The sequence below is a fragment of the Lycium ferocissimum genome, chromosome 9, assembly GCF_029784015.1.
Source record: "Lycium ferocissimum isolate CSIRO_LF1 chromosome 9, AGI_CSIRO_Lferr_CH_V1, whole genome shotgun sequence".
Classification (NCBI taxonomy): Eukaryota; Viridiplantae; Streptophyta; class Magnoliopsida; order Solanales; family Solanaceae; genus Lycium; species Lycium ferocissimum.
Genome location: NC_081350.1, coordinates 48,563,497 through 48,585,992, shown reverse-complemented (window position 1 = coordinate 48,585,992; position 22,496 = coordinate 48,563,497). Strand labels below are relative to the sequence as shown.

Below are 22,496 nucleotides of genomic sequence, written 5' to 3'. Positions count from 1 at the left end.
CAGAATAGTTTATAAGACTTAAGGAAGTATTTAAAACAATTTTCATTTAGTAGTTAAAATAGTAGTTAAAACGCTTTTCTAAAAAAACTGCTCAAAACCAATCATGAACATAAAAGGGTAAAATCGAAATTTAGCGGGTCCACCTCGGGACAACCGAGGCGAGGGGCTTGAATCATGTATATTAGGCGTATGGAATCATCTATATAGGTCCTAGGGACGATTCATAATTTTCTAGGCAATTTATGAACCTTTACATAAACCTTTCAATCAAACATACTTAAAGGATTCAATTCTATTGAACGAAAAGGGCATTTTCAAACGTGGATTCCGAAGAGCGTAACACTTTCCAAGACGCAAATCCGATCCTAGTACACTTAGATCATGCCAAGAAAGAAATAGGAAAGCTTTACATACCTTTCGCGCCTTTTACGCTCTCCAAAACTCAATTCTCTTTTCGTCCAAAACCTATAAATGGTCAAGTTTACCATAAGTTAACCATAAGGCTTTAGGCATTCATTTTAAACTAATTCTTGTCTAACAAAATTCGGCAAAGACACCTCCCCTATAATTATGACGCCCCGAGAATTCAACTCGGCTCAAATGTCAACAACAACCATACCAACAACATCAATCATCAACTAGAATTGCTTATGAACATAAAGAGCCTTTGTTTTACACAAAGCGGCAACTTTCAAACTATCTTCACATTTCCAAGCCAACATCAATATTTTCATCATCATTAACCATCAAGATCATTCTAACATCATTAGGAGGCATTACATATAATTTATCATATTACTTGCAAAATATGCAAACTTTCCACCGAAACCATAACTCATCCGAAACTTCCATTCTTCGACGAACATATTCATAACACATGTTCATCTCTCAAATTCATCAACCACAATCACAACTAGCATTTAAACCATACATTTCCATAATTACATCACAACTATGTTAACACACATACTTTGCCATAATAACGCATATGCAATTCTAATGCCAAACTCACATCGTTAAACCTTTATTTACGCTATAACGAGCACAACAACGCAACTAACATATTAAACAAAATAAATTTACCATTGATTCATCACCTATACCTCTCACGGCCACATGCAATTTTTTCCAACTTCATTCCATTTTTGTTCGACTTTCATTTCCAATACAAATTCCGCAATAACCACAACCATAATACAACATAAAATTTAATATAACCTTACTACATGTATTCGGCCATATGCTCCCATGCACACCAACTTTACTACCTTCCCAATTTCCATATTTTCTACTCCTTTACATGCAACACAACACACACAAACTTTCATAACATGAAAAGAAAGGATGAATTCTTACCTTTCACTTCCACTCCCTTCACCTAGCCAAGTTGTCCAAACGATAAAACCAAAGCTCAATCTTTCGAAACAACTACGCCACGTCGTAAAGGAACCTTGAATTAGTGCTAATACAACAAGAAAACAATTTTTGAATCAAGATTTTGAAGGGTGGATTTTTTGGAGAAGGGCCGAATGGCCTAGTTCTTGGTCTTCTTTTTTTTTTTTTTTCCCCTTCTTTCACTTGTCTTGAATTTTCTAGAGAATTACCAAGCCTTGCTCCCTTTTATTCTCCAATTTGTCACATGGAAATTTTCACTTAAGAGGGTGGGCTTGGGCCAAGGTGTGGCCGGCCACCCTCTAATTTTTGGGCCTCAATTTTTCTTTCATTATTCTTGGCCCAATGACTTATAGTTCATGTTTCGTAATTCCCGAAATAAATTTTCAAAATTCCAAAATTGCCCTTAGGCCTCCTCCCATTTTTCCACATTCAAACTTCCATACCCGACATACACATTTTAAGAAAAATCCAAACATGACCTTATTCCTTAAAATCGAAGTTATTTAAAATTTTCCAAATACGCAAAAGTGCCGGATATAACAAAATAACTTCGGTTCGGTACGGTATTCGGTAATACCACATTGAAGTCGAAGATCATCACTGGCCAAGCTCATTTGCCCATATATAAAACGGCTTCCATTAATGAGCTTGATAGGATAAATGTTTCCAATAACATAATCACTTAAGAAACAATCCCTGCCTTTTCTCAGATATCTAACACTCCAGGTGCAAAGGTAAAAGATTTGGAACCAAAACCGACCTCTAATTTATAATAATCACATTAAATCAACTAAAGCACATATCTTCAATTTAGGTATGGCCATGCAAGCATACATGGAGCCAAAATAAGCAGACAATCTCTACCAAGAAAATTAAGAGAGGCAAGAATATTGTCACCTGTTACTCTGCCTCCACTACCCCAACCCAGAGCCAAAATAAGAACGGAAAAAAAAAAGGAGTAAAGAAGAGGACCAAACAACCAGTAAGCAATGACTACGAATTGAAGGGTAAGGCGAAAATATAACTTAAATATATTACAACATAAATCAAAACTGCCGACATGGAGAAAAGACAAGCTCTTAAGGATCAACAAATACAGAGGGGATATCTATAACATTGTAATAAGGAGACCTTAAGTAGAGGAAATTAAGGACAACAGAAAATTATTTCGGTATTCGGTAAAACTGAAATACAGAACAGTATTTTTATTGAATACCGAATACCGAAACCGAATACAGTATTTTTTAATTTTATTTCCGAAAACCGAACCAAAAATCGAATTACCGAAATTCTCGGTTCGGTTCGGTAATCCGATTTTCAGTGTTTTATGCCCAGCCCTAGGTGTTATTCTACTGGAGATTTGACGAGAAAAAGACCAGTGAGGAGCAAAAGAGAAAGTTATTGCTTGGTTGATCATCAAAAATTGATGTGGACAGCAGACTGTGACTTTAAATGATTGAAATTGTTAATCTAATAGCAAGTTCTTAGTTTGTTTGTTCTGTATTGACACATCTTGATTTAAACTTTATTTGTAATCATGTAGCTATGTTTTTTGGAATATGAAGCCAACATGACAGTAAAAAGGGCTAATAGTAGAGAGTAATGTATGTTTCATGTTGTATCATATGAGACTATACCTCCAATTAAAGAATATAGTGACTTTTCGTCTTTCGTGTGAACAGTATGCCTGCTTTGGCATGCTATTTGAGATTTGTTGAGCATATAGCTCGGATGTTCAAGAGTTTGAGAGTTACCTATATCTCTAAGAATCCTACTGTCCTTGCCCTTATTAAGGAGATACAAGATTATTTTGACTTATGGAAGGCTGCAATTAGACTCATGTATTATGTTGAAGAACCTTTTAAAAGGTCTAATTAACAAAAACAACAATTCGGGCATATGCCCGTGCCTTGCAACGGCACGGGCCATCTAGTCAAGTTAATAAGATGTTAGCCATGTGTTTCAAATACATTACCTTTGATCTCATTGTAATTATTTTTAATATTATGAATATTTGAGTAATTTAGTTCAAAGTTTAAAAATATTTATCTTAAAAAGTAGATAACTTTATCTTTCTTTTATTATATGAATTTTATACTTCTTTTTACAATCTTCAATTTTGTCTAAGATAAAATAAGTTCATAATATTCATCTGTAACAAGTTTTGGAGCTTCAAAAGTTTGGGGGTCGAAAGCAAAATTTTTACTAGACTTCACTTGAGCCACCCCTAATTTGGAAAGAAGGACATTCTATGAGACACAATTGTTCACTCAGAAAGTCGCTCAACTTTGTTTTCTAACTAAAAAGTCACCAACTAAGGGTAGTCCACTCAGAAAGTCATTCAACTTTGTTTTCTAACCCAAAAGTCACTCAACTATTGGTACTTCACTTAGAAGATTACCCAACCTATTTAAGTGATCTTTTCATTAAATTTTGCTTACATGTAATTTTTATTTAAAGCCAACTTACATAAATTGACAAAAAATATATTGAATCAGTATATTAATTTACACAAAAAATATATTGGAAAATCAATATCTTGAAGGACACAAAATGAGTTTTGGTGCATTGGATATAATGTGAAGTTGCAAACGATTAACTGTTATGGTGATCGGTGATATATAAGCAGCAGTGAGAAGCAGAGAAATCAAAGAAGTACCTGATAGTTTTTAAATAAAAATACTATCTTTCCATCAAATTCAGTGGACGTGTAACACTTTTGAGGGATTGAAGTATTTGATTATTTGCTTTCAGATATATGCCGGAGCACATTGCTTACATCTTGATGGAATCTTTTAAAGCATGGAATTTTAGAAACATTAGAACATGCCTTTTTGGGGATAGTTTGATTTATCTATGCTCTCTTGTAACTATCTCCGGAACTAAGTGGCGTGTGCAGAATTTTCAATAAGCGGTGTTGATATTTATAGAAGGATAAAAATGTAAGGCATAACACATAGATAGACACCTTAGACATCAACCGACAAGTAAACACTCCAACTTTGAGAATACACATCTTGACACCTCAAGTTGGCCCGTTAAACAGGTGTGAAAGCTATATGTAGGATGCCATGTAACTCACACGAAATGCCATGTAGGATGGGTATGTTTATGGGGCTAACTTAAACCAAGTTGAGATGTCAAGATGTGCAATTCTCAATGTTGGAGTGTTTACTTGCTATTTGAGGCCAAATTAAGGTGTCTATCTGTGTTATGCCTTTAATTATCACATTTGTATGCAAGACATATGCTTGACCGATTGATTTAGTTTAGTTTAAGATAGAAGAGGTCTTAGATTCAATATTACTTAACCATAATTTTAAAGCAATAACTAATATTTTCCAAAAATGTGCTTAGGTTGAGGTTCGGGAACCTCCAACCTCAAAGAACAAATTGGGCGCTGAACCAATGCACCAAGAGACACCTGTTATCAAGCAGTGTCATTTCATTCAACATATCACTTTATGTATACTATTAATATATATACCAAGTAAAAAAAATCGACGAAGCGGTGTTGCGTGACACCCCTTCGCTCAACATAGGTCCGCGCTGCTAAAACCTCTTCCTTCCTTTTTATTTTAAAGCACTCCTTTACTAATTAGAGACGGATTCAGAATCTTTAGTTTATGAGTTCTGGATTCATAGAAAATACAGTTTATTCGTTCTAAATAAATTATATACATATAAATAATTTTTTAACACAGATACAAGGTTTTAGCCAAAACTACTGAGTTCTGCTAATTAGCCCATAATGAAAACTCTAGATGCACTGCTGTAACTAATTCACGTTTTAAGAACTTTACGACATGAAAGAAAATAAGATACTCCCTCCGATCCATATTAAGTGGGTTTTTAGGCTTTTCAATTTTTTTCTAAATAAGTGATGCTTTAGGATTTTAAGAAGACTTTGAGCAGATTCTTCTAAGATTACCATTATTTAAATAGTCAAGATTCATTAATCAACTTTTCTTTTTCTAAAAAGTAGTAAAACTTGATCAGGAATAAGTTAGTAAAAACACTCTTAATCTTCTAAGAGTAAGCAATTTCTTAAGGGGTGTGCATGAGCCTAAAAAATCACTTATTATGAAATGGAGGGAGTATGCTTCAAAACACATAGCATCTCATTCTTCACACATTGATGTTAAAAGAACAAGGCCAACAACAAAATGACGAGCCAAAAATGTTTAATATTAAACAAAAGACACTTCGGAGTAACACAACATCATGATGTCATTTTGTAGTCTTTCCACATAAGCTTGAAGATTAGTTAATTAAATAATCTTAAAAGTTTGTAATTCCGTAGTATATTTAATTGCCCAAAAGATTATAGGAGTATGTTGTAAGTTATATCTGTCAGTTGGATAAAGCACATTCTCAAGAAAAACAGTTAATAGTAGGGACAAGTGACGACATGGATTATGGAAATTTTTGGTAATGGGCTTAACATGAAAGCAAAAAATAATTAAACAAAACCCCATATTCCAAAATATTTCAGGTTAACTGCAGGATCCAAAAACTCTTTCTATACGCACACAGGGGCGGCTCTAAGGTAAGGCAACTAAGGCCTTTGCCTTAGGCCCCCAATTATTAAGGGCCCCAAAAAATAGAAATTACTATATTATTATATATATAATTTATATATTTGTTATTAATCGAGGTTGCACGGTTGAATCGAGGTTGCACGGTTTAACGAGTACATCACGATAAATTTTTTCCTCATTAAATTAAATAGTTTTTTCTGCTTTCTCATCAATTCTAATTTTTCTTTCCCTATGTATTCTTGTTTTTCATGTTTTTGACGATGTCAATTTCTAATTTCATCTTAGTTCCTTTGAATTAGTTATTTCTTTTTGTCAATATTGGATTGATTCATACATGATCAGAAACACAAGTTATTTTATGTTGCATATTTTTAACTAAGAATATCCTAGCGCAAGTGAAGTAAAGTTCGAAATTTGGTAAATCATGCTCACCCATTTGTTCTTTTCCACTTAAATATGATCCGTTTGTATATGAGAGAGTTTGAAAACGTGACGTATGCCTAACCATACACCACACTTTGTGTTCTTGCAACTAGATCGAGGTCATGTGGACTTCGTTCTCTTCTCATTATTATATGAATTTATTTAAAAAGTGTAAGGTGAGTTGCTCAATTAGAATATTGATTTTCTAAATATTTTTCAATATAAATTTTTTGTATGAAATAAGATATTGATTTTTCAATATTTTTTTTTGTCAATTTATGTAAGTTGTATCGGCTCATATTTTTAGCTGGTCAGCTCAAATGGGGGTGAGTTAATAAAATGGTTAAAATGAGTATATTTTTATTTCTTAAAAAAATGGCTTTGAATAAAAATTCCATGTCAGCAAAATTTAATGAAAAAATTACTTAAATAGGTTAAGTGAATTTCTAAGTGAAATAAAAATAATTGAGTGACATTTGGGTTAGACAACAAAGTTGAGTGACTTTCTGAGACCATTTGAGATATTATCTCCATAACCTATTAATGGCCGCAACTAAGTTGAAGGGAAAGTCTGAGTTAATTACAAAAATATTTAAAAAGGAAAGCATTAGAGAAATATGTAAGAAAACATCTTTTAACAAAGTTAAATTTGTCCAAGAGTCATAATCCTTTTCTTCAATTCCAACTTTACAAAAAGAAATTGCTACTTCTATTGATAACCAAAACACTTGTCATTTAACTCTAAAGGCACATGTTTATGTAAAAAACAAAAATAAGGACAATTTATGATAGAAGACATTATTAGTTGTTACACAAGATGACTCAATGAGATTGCTATTATGCACAATAGAAGAAGCGTTTAGTTCGAATTTTACTTGTCTTATTGTGGGAATGAGATAGAACTCTTATACATATATGTGTCATATCTGGAAGAAGCATTGAAGGAATACCTTTCTTGAGTTTTAGTCGGAAATTTACTTGTCTTAAAGCCTTATTTTTCACTGTAACATCTATAGAAGTGCTACATGATCTTTCCGCATTCTTGTTGTTATTTATATCTCGACATTTGTAATACAAAATAACCAGTTAATCAAAGGAAATAAATCAAACTTTTTCTGGTCTATAACATTGTTGGCAAAGGATAAAGCACGACATTTCATCAAACTCATGTAAACATAAACTGGTTAAAGTAATTAATGTGGTTCAATTACCTAATCAAGTTGCGGGAACATTTTTTCCCTCATGCCATATATATGAGATTTGATCGCATGAATGAAGATTCTAATTCATATATATATATATATATAGACACACACACATACATACACACACACACTAATAACATGTGTATATGAGCAAATCTGTAGAAACTAGAAGTGGTTATTTTTTTCTTTAATAAAAGAAGTACTACCTATTTTGAAGAGTAAAATTATTGGCTACATTTTTCAGAAAAAAATGATTCTGCATAGTAGCAAGTATAATTTTTCTGTTGCAAATTTTATATATTTTTCTTGACAAAAAGTAGAAAATTTATTTTTTCAAACAATTAAAATTTCCTTACCAAAAAAATTATTTTGCTAAAATATATTACTTAAATTAACATATGTGTCTTTCAACTATAAATAGAATTACGTAAGATGTAGATATTTCCAAACTATCTTCACTAAGACATATTTAACGATGCACTTTCATATATTTAAATCACTATATATCGATTAAGTAATTATATAAGATGTCTGCTATCATTACTCTGATTACCTAAGTTATTCGGACTCTTTGAAAGTGTTGCCTCACCCATGTTGGATTCTCCAAAAATACACTACTTTTGAAGGATCCGACAGGCACCCGACGACATTTTAGGAGAGTCCGAGTAACATAGCTGATTACTATATTTATATATACATAAAAAATTAACGTGTTTTATATTTTAACTAATTTTTTTTTGAAAAGGTTAACTAAAGAATATCTAAACCATTTATCTATTAACCTAACGCTAAAAAATTTTGTTTAGTGAACATCTTTTTTTGTTTACCTGAAATCCCAGTGTGAACATCTTTTGAAAAATGAAACATAGGGGAAAGCAAATGAAACAAAATGTTATGACAACATTACTCAAATCCCATTAATTAAATCCAATAATAACTCATTTTGAGATTACCCAAATCCTATTAATCAAATCCAGTAATAACTCATTTTGTCCTATAAATAAGTTAGATAATAACATCAGTGTCATTAAACCTGAGAAAACCCCCCAAAAACACTGGTTTGCTTTCTCTCAAAAAACATGTCTCAAGGTCCCTCTTTTGCTACTCGTACATCTGAGTCGATTCTTGATCCTAGAGTTGATGAAGTCGACGAAAAAATAGAAGAAGAAGAAGAGGAGGAGGAGGAGGAGGAGGAGGCAGAGGAGTTGGTGAATGATATATCTGCGTCGATTCTTGATAATAGAGATGATGCTATCAATGAAGAAATAGAAGATGGTGAAGAAGAGGATGAGGAGGCGGGGGAGTTTGCGAATAATATACCTGAGTTGATTCTTGATCATAGAGTTGATGAAGTCGACGAAAAAATAGAAGAAGAAGAAGAGGAGGAGGAGGAGGAGGAGGAGGAGGCAGAGGAGTTGGTGAATGATATATCTGCGTCGATTCTTGATAATAGAGTTGATGCTATCAATGAAGAAATAGAAGAAGGTGAAGAAGAGGATGAGGAGGCGGAGGAGTTTGCGAATAATATACCTGAGTTGATTCTTGATCATAGAGTTGATGAAATCGATGAAGAAATGGAAGAAGAGGAAGAAGAGGAGGAGGAGGCGGAGGCGGAGGAAGAAGAAGAGGTTGCGAATGACATATCTGAGCCGATTCTTGATGATGCTCTTGATGAAATTGATGAAGAAATTATTGAAGAAGAAGAGGAGGAAGAAGAGTTTGCTAGTGACATAACTGAGAGAATTTTTAGTATGATACAAGAAGTGGAGGTGGCACAGGAGTTTGTGAATAATATATCTGAGTCAATTTTTGGTATTAGCCTTGATAATGAAGTTGTTGTAGAATTTATAGAAGAAGAGGAGGAGGAAGAGGAAGAGGAGTTTGAGATTGACTTATCTGAGAGGATTCTTAGAATTATACAAGAAGTAGAGGTGGCACGGGAGTTTGCGAATAATATATCTGAGTCGATTTTTGGTAATAGTCTTGATGATGAAATTGTTGAAGAAATTATAGAAGAAGAGGACGAGGAGGAAGAAGAAGAGGAGTTTGAGGCTGAAATATCTGAGAATCTAGAAATAAGAACATATTATGCTCCTGTTGCTCTAAATATAGATGTTAATGAAGGTGATGCTGCTCTTGAGGAACAAGAAGCATGTGCTATCTGCTTATTTGAATATCAAGATGAAGATATCATTGGCACACTCCAATGTGGCCATGAATTTCATGGAGATTGCATCATCAAGTGGTTGCAGAGGAAGAAAGCGTGTCCCATTTGCAGAGCTCACTCCGGTTTTGCTCACACATGACTCCTACAGTATTCTTAATCTTGTGAATTCAATGACAGTAGTATTGTTATTTTCTTTTTGTAGGGGTCATCTTAGTGATGAGCTATCATCTTTTTAGTCTTTCCTTTTCAAGATCTCATGTATGTATTTGCTTGAGTACATTTATTTGGCTGATGAGCATTCTAAAGAAACTGAGTTAGAAAAGATTAGCCTGCATTGTACGTTCGATATGTGATACTCATCTAGATGATTTTGTTGGCAAAAGAACTGATCTTTGATGATGAGTTTTGTTTATTGGCTTGAAGAGGTGACATTTATTGTCTTATGAATCTATGATCTTGGTTGATTACTTTCCAAGGGCAGCTCGGTGCACTAAGCTCCCGCTATACGCGGGGTCCGGGGAAGGGCCGGACCACAAGGGTCATTGTACGCAGCCTTACCTTGCATTTCTGCAAGAGGCTGTTTCGACGGCTCGAACCTGTAACCTCTTGGTCACATGGCATCAAATTTACCAGTTACGCCAACGCTCCCCTTCTGATTGATTACTTTCCATAAGAAGACTAATTCCAATATGAATTGTTTGGTTGATTGCATGTCTGAAGCATGTGCATGATGCTTGATGACGTTTGTTGTACAACTATGTCTCAATTCCTAGCTAGTCGGGATGACTATATGAATCTTCCTAATCCATGTGGCTCCTTTTAAACTCATCTAAGTGCATTTATGTATTGTGATGATTATCATAAATCAAGTAGATTGCCACTTCAGAAGCAACTTTTCACAAGAGACATGAACTAATGTACTCCTCCATTACTTCTCAAAAGAGGCTCTGTCTCTGTCTGGACACAAGTTACCTAGTTTATTGATTAGTTTTGAACTTCTTTAGTGGTAGAAGGGCTTTCAAGTAACAACGGAAATATAATTAGGACTCAGTTACTAGTGGAACGAGAGGGGAAATATCGATTTCCTGTTAAATTATTCTCGGATGTCTTTACCTCATACACAAATTACTTACCTATTTCCATCATTTGGTTGCTAATTCTGTATTCAGCTTGATGAAGGACCATTCAATAGTACAAAATCAGAACATGAATAAATATCACTGATTCGAGATTGCTATTTTTGGCTAGCAAGATGGTATCAGTCTACAGAAAAGGAACAAAAATAAGCAAAAGGTCCGGATATTTTGGCCCAGAGGTCCAACGAGCTTCGTACAATAACAACACATAAGGAAATGGACATGCAACTCATTTGGAAATTGGAAATTATCTGATTTAGGAAAGGTAATTAAAAGTGCACTGCTTTATATCTCATATCTAAATTTAAGGGATTAATGAGTCCCATGCAGAATTCTGATATGATGGTAAAGAACTACATATTTGGTCAAGAAACTTCTCACTCAACGTATTAAGACATTGTTTAAAACAAATATAATTTGTCTTTCATGCTTTCAGGCAAAAGCTTTTTTATAAACAGTATAAGTTCTGAATCATGAGAGACAAAATGTTTGAATTGTGGAAACTGAATGTGTGCAGTGGAATTCATTCTTGGAAAACTAACTACAACCACATTGTTGGACTTTTTAGTATCTGCGGTTAGGAACATTATTTATGGGGTTTCAGCTACTTTTCCAAGAATGAGTTCCATGGTGAAGTCAAAGTTTGGTATGTGAAAGATTTGTGGTCTCTGTATACATCATTTGCTGCGCTTGGCTTTTTAGAAATTTAAATAAGGTAAGCCACTGAACAAGTGGTTTTGTTATTCGCGAGCTAGCAATGAGCGTTCAACAAAGTATGCACAAACAACAGAAGTACGATTCATCTGAAAGGGGTTGTGCAATGAGATATAATAGGTTTTTTTCTTCCACAACAACAACATACCCAGTACAATCCCATAAGTGGGGTCTGAGGAGGGTATAGTGTACACAGACCTCATACCTACCTTGGGAGGTAGAGAGATTGTTTTCGATAGACCCTCAGTTTAGAATAAAGCATAAACAAAGGAGGTCAAAAAGGAACAATAACTACATCAAAACAGTACGGGAAGCGAATAACAAAAGGCAGTAGATAGTAATAGAAATCAAAGGATAAGAAACTACATGAGAAATACTACAACTACTAGTAAGGAAGGAGAAGCGAGACCACGCTCTATTACCTACTAATCTTCTACCCTAATCCGTATCCTCCACAACTTCCTATTCAAGGTCATGTCCTCGGTAAACTGTAACTACGCCTTGTCCTGTCTGATCACCTCTCTCCAATACTTCTTCGGTCTACCTCTACCTCTTCCATGTTTTAAAATTAGTTTCTCCTTTTTTTCTTGCTGTGAATTAAGTACATAGGCCTAAATAGTGGTCTTATGTGATACATTAGCCTATGCATTTCTCTATAGGACTAAATAACATTGATTGATTGTTAAGATTAAATAATATTCTCATTGGACTTGCACAATCACAATGCAGTTTAGATTAAACCCTTCTTTGAGATACTAGTATAAAGAAAGAAGAAAAGAGTGTGTATATGAACAACATTGGCTATTGTTTGGTTAAATATCTTTTGACATAATTCTTGCTGTGAATTAAGTACATAGGCCTCACAGAAAAAATGCAAAAAATCTCAAGGGATTTCATTAATTAGAATACTTGCACAATCACAATGCAGTTAGATTAAACCCTTCTTTGAGATACTAATATAAAGAAAGAAGAAAAGAGAATCCAAATGAAAGAGAGAAGAGAAAAATGGCAGGAGGAGAAGAAGGGTCTTTGAAGGTTATATCTTCAGTAAAATCTTAGTGTCGCCGCATCCCTCAATATAAATCACTTTCTCTCAGGTCACCTCCTGAAAAACAGAGAAATGAATAGGATAGTAGTAAATGAAATATGATGTCAAAAAGTAAAATAGCGACTATGCAGTACCAGAATCACATAGAAGATGGCTTACCAAAATCCCTAGGTGTCTTGCATTTGTTACATTCTGCTCTACTGGCATAGTTGTGCATACCACATCCTATTCTGTCCATCAAGAAGGAGTTATGTCAGTTAAATATGCCGGTAGGAAATATAGAGGACTTCTAATAGTTTTTGTTTTTATGTTCAATGTTATTTTATATAACGTTGGGACTAAGATGAGTTCAAATGGAGCGACATGGAAAGTGAGGATTCGTATAGCCAACCAAATTTGCTTTACTCATACATTGTTGTTGTAGAGTAAATTTCTTTATATACTATTGGAATGTGATGCGCTCAAATGGAGCGACATGGAGAGTCAGGATTCATATAACCGACCCACCCGCTGCAGATCCAATCACCAGTCTACCAACCAGCCACAATACCATAATAATCACTTTTTAGGGCACCACATCGGTAGCAGCTTGTTCTGTTTGCATAGTTGTGAGAATCACAATTCATGACTCTACAATACCAGTCTCCAGCCATGACTTACTGTTCTATTTAGTCCATACACGGCAATATCAGCCGTCGTTGCATATTTAGGGGAGCTACGCCGTTGGCATGCATTCCGTTTCTTGAAATTTAGGAGCTGGCATGCACCACACATCCATTCTCCTCCCCTGCTAATTTTCTGTCTTTGAAATTTTAATTAGTGAACATGAAAAAATTATGTGAACAAATTTGCATAGGGAAGCAAAATAGGCCATTCTAAGAGGTGCAAGAAAACAACCGAGAATTCCCATTGTTTATCAATGTTTGAGGAATCATTCCTTAAATAGATATAGTTAACATGATATACTATCTATATGCAAGAACTGCACATTGCTTACACATGAAAAAGTTATTTTTATTCTAGGGAAGAAATTTCTTGGCACATAAATCTTGTATTGAAGGCCTTTTTTTTTTTTTTTTTTTTTTTTTGAAAAAACTTGCATTAAAGACATAAGCTTTTTTGTGTAGAAGCAGGAAGAAGAGGAAATTTACCTCCAATCTGAGATAATGAAATGAACTACTCAAGGAAAAACCATTTTTGATGCCTCACCAGAAAAAATGAAAGATTTGAAGATATGAGCTTCTCAGCTACACGTAAACTTGAAGCTGAAGAAATGGTTTGCTGGAGCTGGTAATTTTGATGAATGGTTTGGGGAGGTTTATATAATTGTAAGACCTCACTACTGGGGCCCAAAAGTTTTATTTTTGATCTTTTGTGAGCTTTAGACGGTTTCCTTAAATGGGATCCACAAGATAGCGCAAATTTCCCAAAAGGAATTGGATAAACCTCTTTCTTTCTTTCCTTCTTGAGTGTAGAAGTACGGATCTCAAAAGTTATTAACTGTAAAATTTATGCATGAGAAGCATTATTTCTTGCAAAAACTCAACAATGCCCATCCTTACCCGTTCCCTGTCCATTATTCTACTAATAAGTGCTTCTCATTATATTCTTCTTTGTTCTGTATCCAATTCAAGTAGGTGTTATGAAGGGAAGATGTTATATGAAAGGTGGGGTTATTTCACCGCGTGATCTTGCTAAGATCGGTGGCCTTTCATTAGATGAACAGGTGTAATCCACATTGACGATGGAAGCAACTGCTTGACACGAAAGCTAATGTCGTTCAGGTGGAAAATGGTCCAGGTTCCAAAGGGAAAAAACTGTAACAAGTTTACCACCATGGAATCAATTCCCTCATAATGCATAATGTAAGTTCTATTCTTCTTTTGTGTAATATTCTTATTAATAATTCAAAAGTGAACTAAAGTGGACTTCTTTTCATCTCCTGTTCTGTCATGTCAGTGTTTACTTGTTTATTTTGACAAAACCAGTTTTAGATCTCTTAATCACACATTTAGGTTCATACGAATACAATTTAAACACCATCACTCTAGATATTATAAGTGATCATCACATGGTGTTTCTCTTTGTTTTTCATCAGTAAATAAATCATCAATATCCTCTGAAGATTCTGAAACTGATGCATTGTACAAGACTTGAATTTGTGAATTTGATTCCCTGTAAAATTGCAGATGAGGAGTGAAAAATTTTAACCATGTTAAACCATAATCAATATAGTGCTCTTTAGCCTTTCGGAACAGGAAATGAAGTGTTAGGTTATACTATACAAAAGAGATTCGGTTTTACTTCTGTATTAACTGAGAATAGTAATACCAAGTTGCAGTTTTCTTTAAATCAAAACTCCCTTGCTAAAGGGACTGTTGATTGTGCATTTATGTTAGGATAATTCAGGAAAGGTTCTAACTTGGAGAAGGTTCCAACCAGTTGTCTATTGGTAATGATTTTCAAGTAATGAACACAGAAGTCAGAACTGACAAATTAGCTTCCTCTGACATGTATTTGCTGTAATCACTTTATCATTAGTATGTTCTTACCTATTGGAATAATTTAATATCCTACCTATTTTTTCTCATCACATGAGTCATTTAGCAATGTTATAATTGTACTACTACTTACCTCTTTGTTTTTTATGAACCAGAAAATTATCCTGTCTTATTACCTTATTTGATAGATGTTGCCATGTTTGTAAAGACTGCACTACTCAAATATTATAACCAGTTCTCAAAGTATGCTAATGGATCACATAGATCTTATAAGTCGTCGGCACGAGTTTATCATATGTACCGAGTGCAACAAAGAACGCAGGTTTTGTCTCCGCTCTAAGGAGGACTACAGGAGCTACCATGATGCTTGGCCAATGCGCATCGGAAGTGCTCTGATGTTCCTTATGACAAGTATGCTTCCTTTTCATGCTTAATTTCCTTAAAACTGAGTATGTTTTACATATGTAGGCTGTTATTGTTAATTTATTGTTCATATTCAAAAGGAGATTTCCTCTAATTAATCAATCTGACTTTCATAATGGAAAACTGTAATTAGGAGTCGGTTACTAGTGGAACAAGAGGGGAAATATCGGTCTCCTGTTAAAATTTTTTGGATGTGTTTAGCTCATACACAAATTACTTACCTACTTCAATCATCTGATCACTATTTGTCTTCAGATCATGAAAGACCATTTAAGAGTTGTACATGAAAAAATATCACTGATTCAAGATTGCTAGTTATTTGGCGATCGAGACGGTATCAGACTAAAGAAAACGAACAAAAATAAGCAAATGGTCCGGTCTGATTTAGGAAAGGCAATTTAATGTACCTCTTTAGATCTCATTTCTAAATTTAAGGGATTAACGAGTCCCATGCAGAATTCTGATATGATGGTACAACAACATATTTGGTCATGGAACTTTTTACTCAATGTATTACTGCATTGCTCAACAAATTTAGTTTTTTGTCTCATGCCGTCAGGCAAAAGCTTTCTGAGAGAGAATATCAATTCTGAATCATGAGAGACAAATGTTCGAATTGTTGAAACTGAGTGTGCTATGGAATTCATTCTTGAAAAACTAGTTGCAAACGTATAAACAATGTTAGTATCTGTATAAATTTGGTATGCTTTCCTTTTTAGAAATTCAAAGAAGGTTATCCATGTCCACAATGAATATATTAAACCATTGAACAAGTGGTTGTGTTATTCTAAGGCAACGAATGTGTACGGCACATACAATAGAAATACGATCAGAGGCGGATTCAGGATTTGATGACTACAAGTGCCCCCATTATTAAAAATCATACCAATATTGGTGGACTCTGTCGGTCTACTATTCCGTTAAGATAACTAACGGACACTATATAAAATTAATGAAATTGTGTTTTTAATTTTTCATAATGAAACCGATTGACTTCCGTAGGTTAATTTTGCTCAAAAATGCTCAAAAATTATTAAAAAAATTCTAATATCATTTTGCTTTTTATTTAATTGTCGATGGAGGCTATTAAAAAAAATCCAAGGGAGTCCATCGATTTTTTTTCCGAGATGATAATTTTCGATAAGGTTTTGTCCCTCAAAAAAAAAAAAAATGCGTGTTCATAGAGTCCACTATCTTTAATGCAAACTTACCACTAGTTAATAAGATTGAATTAAGGTCTACGTTCAGTTGGCTCGATCCATTTCGAATTAATTCGGTTCAATTCAATAATATCATTACTTACATTTATAAATACATCACGCTCTATGTGACAGATTAACCAATACATAACCAAAAAAAATAATCAAATAATGATAATAAAACTTAGGGAAAACTCGAAATCCAACTAAATATAACAGAACCAAAGCAAGAATGTATACCTGATGGAGGGGAAAAAGGAAATAGCGAACTTGGGCAAAGAATAAACAAGGAAACTGAGGGAGCCTACAATGGTGGACGCAGAGGCAGTTGAGCCATGGTGTACCGGGAGCAGGGGAAAGTGGTCGAGGTCAGTTTTTGTTTGGGAAGGAAATTTTGGTTAACTAGGAGAGAGATGAGAGAATATAAAAAAAAAAAAGATAAAAAAAAATTCGACTTTCTACTATTTTATTCTAAGAAAATTTCTATTTTAATACTTAATTAAACAAATAAAATAGTCTAACATTTAAAAAAGAAGAGTGTCAACTATAGCCATACCTCTCTATAATTGTCATTCGTTATAACAACATTTCACTGTAATTTCTCTCTCTTTTTTTGATTTTTCCTCTCCTAATAGATTTTGCATGTTATATTTTACTTCTTTGTAACAGCATTCTACCTATAACAACAATGTCATCCATTATAGTAGTATACTCTTTGTAAAATTACCTCTCTATAACAACCATACTCAAATATCGTGTAATAATATTTTGTAAGAAATATATTATGCGACAACAAAAGTGTTGATGAAGAGCCTCAACCTACTGCTACTTGGAGATAGAAGAGTCAATTGTTAAGCTCTTGGACAACCTTTAAGGGAAAATTATTGACTTCCTTTTGCTGAAATTTTGAACAAAGTTCTTCGCCAATTCAAGTGTTATATTATCACTAAGAGTCTAGGGTTTACAAAATAACCTATAATTATAGAATTCTACAAACTTGAAATATTTAAATTGTCAATCATATCATATAATACTAAAAGTGGGAAGCTCCTACCTTCAAAGTTAGATTACCATTTTGCCCTTACTATAAATTAAAATGTAATAAGACATAAATCATCTAATATAATAAAATATTATAAATACATGAATCATATCATCATATTTAATATAATTGAATGGGTTAACTAATTCATCAATTAAAATAGAAGACAGAAGGATGTATTAGAAATAACTCATCAGTGACTCTTTGAATGTTGAACATCAATTAGATACCAAAAACAGATTCACGTATCATTATTCAATATGCCAAATTAATTCTTTAGGTACGTGAAAAGGCAAAAAATATGACTCTTAGCCACTAAATTTTAGGATCGTTTGCTCTTCCAGTTCTTAATACAGGTTGATCGTGTTGCAATTTGTTTACAGCTCAGCCCCTTTATCTATTTTGGTCCCTTGAGATTCCACCGTTAATGTTATTTATGTGTAGACTTTTTATTGCACTCTATAAAAGAGACAACAAAGTATCAAAATTAGCATTTTCCTCTTCACTAACATATTTTGTTTTTGTAATCTTCTCTCAAGAATATTCATGGTTATAACGGGGCTTAGAACATATCGACAAGAAGACAATTTAGGAGAAGCAGAGATGGCATCATTTTGAAGTTAAGAAGAAAAGATCTCTGGCAGTGGAAGAGTGAATCTGTGACAGTCAAATCATGTTACTTTTCGTAATTTATTTCACTTATTTCTCCTTTATTATTAAAACTTCGAAGTAGAATGGACGACATATTCCTCGAGAAAAGCTTATTGTTAGCTCACAATATTGATTTTTCTTTTCCATTTTGAAGTCAACTTATGATCGTCCAATTGAAATTAGGTACACAACCCATATTTGTATGTAATTTTTTAATCATTTTGTATAGTTGTTGGAGATTGTTTTGTTTCTTTTTGTTGTGTTTTTATTCTTGCAAGTGGTACTTAATTGACCAAACCTTTATTAGTATATGGTGAGTTTGATAATACTTTAGTAATTTTATGCAGTATGCCTCCAATATTCATATTGCCAATTGTCTGAATACGAGTTAATTTACACAGATTATTGCTTAAAGATCATTACTTTGACTGAAAGATTTTATTTTCGTTTAGTTTATCGTCTATCGAACGTAGTGTTGGGAACATTAATTCACTGATGTTGTTCATTTTCACCCTTTTTGTTCCATTTTTTCTTTTCTATGATTTGTATGATATGAGAGCAACAACTTAATTTTCAAATAGACAACGAAAGTGTATGTTTCAGTTCAAATTTGTGCAACATTATACCTAACGATTTTTGTAGAGATGAGTATATACTTTATTCACTGCTAATTTCTAATAGCGTTAAAAGTTAAATGTTTTGTTGTGGTGACAATTTTGATTTTAGTCATTTTGGCTTTTCTCTGTGGATTCCTTTCGACTATACTTTATTGCTCTAAACTATTCAGTAAATCAAATAATCATATAAAGAATGTTATTAGAATTATAACAAACAGTAGCTAAACTCTATTTTTATTAGCAATACATTCAATAATATTATTTTATATATTACTTGAGGTATGTCGTTTATAAGTTTAACTTATATATAGATTATTAATATTGTTTGCGAGTTCTAACGTCTTTTGGTACATATTTTCTCATATGGAAAGTCGTATTTTTAACTTCAACAAAATATTAATACCGACAATAGTAGTTTCGGTCATGATAGAGCAACCAAAGTATCAAAATAAAAAATAGCAATCAAAGTAACAAAATGAAACATACTTTAAGAACATCGATTATAAAAAATAATAATAAAAAGACTAGGTGAGATATTGTCATACACATTTTTGTACCTCATGACATGACAGAAATTAATGTAATTAACAAAAATTACCTACTGAACTTAATAATATTATTTACCTTCGACAAGTTCAAACACTAATCAATCATTTTGAGCTCAATATTGTTTTATTGTTTGCAACATATATCATTTTAACTTCCATTCTTCCTTCAAATTTTGGGCAACACTTCACGCACATGTATGTTATAATATTATTCATGTAATTTTTAAAAGAGCTTGTAATGTTTAATCGGATTAATGTATCGTATTCTATTGTATTGTGTTGTATTGTATCGCACTGGATTGTTTTGATGAATACAACGTTTGGATAGATTGTACCGTTTCCCGTTATTATATGTGTCACACATCAACAATTTGAAGTATAAACCTACAAGAAAAGTAGGGTATGGGTAGAGCTACTATAAAAATGTAGGGTAAAGAATAAAATAAGATTATGAGATATAATAAGCAAAGACAAAATGAGATAAAGAAATAAGGTAAAGACGCGATTACATCAAATTGGTTGTTACACAAAATGAGACTTTTCGTCGTTACAACGATGAATTTAATGATACGAGACAATAAAATTGAAATAACTATCAAAACAAACATTGTATTTAAACTAACAACACAATACAGTACAACAGGTAACAACCATCCAAACAAGCTTTCGTTGTAATGATAGCATATACCGAAGGCTTTTCCGCATTGTTTCTTAGTATATGTAAATTGCTATCCAAATTCGCTATTTCATGTGTGAGCTTCAGTCTACTGCACCCTTCATTTTTTTTTATTTTTTAGCTTTTCTGTTTTAATATGCAATTTTCAGAAAAGTTACATAATTAGGTTTTTACTTGTGCATGTGGGTCAAAATGGTCATGAAGAAATTGTGTATATGGTATTTGTGAAATTCTAGCTGTACGTAGAAGGAGAGATAAAGTTAATTTTAAATGCATATGTTCCTTAGATTTTAATTTTTTATAGGTATGGTACAACTAGTTATGAATTTATTAGTCTTTTCAACTTTTAATTATTGAGATATGAAAATCAATTGAGATTTTAAAATTAACAAGTATATTGTTTTCGTTTATAACATAAAAAGTACAGAAAAATAATTGTTTGAGTATTTTTGTTTATAATAGCTAAATGAGATCTAAACATCAAATATCAGTATACATAACAGCACCTCACTATAGTAGCCATGAAATTTTCGAACAAACGCTATAGTAGCCATGAAATTTTCGAACAAACGCTGCCACTGTAGAGAGGTTTGACTGTAGTATGTGTTGTTGTAGATTTGTAGTCCGTAGGTGTATTTTTGTAGAGACTGAATTGTTATGAAATTTAAAACAATGCTCATCATGCGTGGATTTGAACCCTCGCAAAATAGAGGAAAACTAAGACCTTTGCCGCTGACACTGCGCCTACTTTTGTTACTACGGGTGGCACTGTAATATTTTTATATTGTTTCTTATATAAATATAGATACATATATAGAGTTTCCGCCGAAGCTTGAAGGCGGCGTGACACTCCGTACCTCCTTAGTAGATCGGCCCCTGAATACGATTCATCCGAAAGGGGTTGTACAATGAGTGAGATAACTTGAAAGGTTAATTTACATTAGAAACAACAAATATATCTCGACAGAAAGGGAATTTTTTGTGCTATCAGTAGAGTAAACTTGAATTGTGCCTGCTCTCTAGATGAATGGTCGGATCCATGGAAGTTTAAGAAGGGGAAAGCATTAGAGTTCAGTTATGTTTTGTGATGCTTTAAAAGTGGAACGAGTTGCTAATTCATGAAAAACACACTGAAAATGCATACAATATATGTGTTCATAGAATATATACATCTATATATATATATATATATATATATATATATATATATATATATATATATTAGATAGATGTATTTCTTCATCTTCGCTATTTGCTTCTTTTTCTTTTCCTTTTTCTAATTTACATAACCTGGTTTTAATTCGTTTATTACGGTTTCTAATGTCATTATTCTTATACTTAGTAGGGTCTTCTATTTTTTTATGTCTTTCTTCTTTATGGATTTTTGTCTTAAATTCTTTTTCTATACACATGATACATCCTTCTATAAAACAATTTTTACATTTTGCTCTTTTATCTCTACTAGGAAACCACTTACAAGAGAAACATGCATTACTATCTAAACCTTTATTTCTTTCGAAGTCGTGATTACAAATTTCTCCGATATATTTGCTAAATTATCCATTTGAATTGGTTCTAGGTCTAATTTTTCTAATCCTATCTCATTGATTAATTCTTCCGCTCTCCGAGTCCGATGAGTCCGTTTTAATTTTTTCTTCAAGATATCACACTTACTATGGAGTATATACTTTCTCGTGTCGACATATATTCATCTACATTTATTAAGGTTTCTTGAAAGTCTTCAATTAAGTTTGTGAATTTCGTGTCTTATTATTTATTCTTTTTGGACATGTATTTGCTAAGTGTTCTACGCTTCCACAAGTAAAACATTCCAGTTTATTTTTATAATTTCTATCTGTTCTGTATTTTCTTATATGTCTATTTCTGTCTAAATAGGGTTTCTTGGCTGATGATTTTCTAAGATAGTATTTCTTTCTATTGTATTGAGGGTAGTTTCTATTATATTGAGTTCTGTATTTCTTATATCTTTTCTTTTTATAATTGTCTTTATCGTAACTCGAGTAGTGTATACCACACTTTTACAAAAATTCATCTCATTTTTTTTTAATTGTTTTTGTATCTGTATATGCGTACATTTTTCTTGTAGTATGTCCATTATATGTTGTATTCTATGTCCTATTGACCATTTTAAATTAGGATTTTGTACTACTCCGTCTCTCTTATTCCATCTGTCTTCTATCTCTCTTCCT

The 22,496-nt window shown here is 33.0% G+C and overlaps 1 protein-coding gene, 1 long non-coding RNA gene and 1 pseudogene across 2 annotated transcripts; 2 read left to right on the top strand and 1 right to left on the bottom strand.

Moving 5' to 3' along the window:
• Positions 1–8,222: 8,222 nt before the first annotated feature.
• LOC132029315 (uncharacterized) lies at positions 8,223–10,255 on the top strand. The gene has a single exon (XM_059418619.1). The coding sequence runs from the start codon at positions 8,644–8,646 to the stop codon at positions 9,868–9,870; it is 1,227 nt and encodes a 408-aa protein (XP_059274602.1). The 5' UTR covers positions 8,223–8,643; the 3' UTR covers positions 9,871–10,255.
• A 2,202-nt stretch (positions 10,256–12,457) lies between these two features.
• Positions 12,458–13,564, bottom strand: LOC132032005 (uncharacterized; annotated as a pseudogene).
• A 573-nt stretch (positions 13,565–14,137) lies between these two features.
• LOC132031150 (uncharacterized) lies at positions 14,138–15,788 on the top strand. Its single transcript, XR_009408177.1, has 2 exons — positions 14,138–14,494; positions 15,453–15,788. It is a non-coding gene; the product is annotated as an uncharacterized LOC132031150 (long non-coding RNA).
• Positions 15,789–22,496: the final 6,708 nt, after the last annotated feature.

Bases quoted from the DNA above. Each gene is read 5' to 3' on its own strand.
- LOC132029315 (XM_059418619.1), top strand. From the start codon at position 8,644: ATGTCTCAAGGTCCCTCTTTTGCTACTCGTACATCTGAGTCGATTCTT.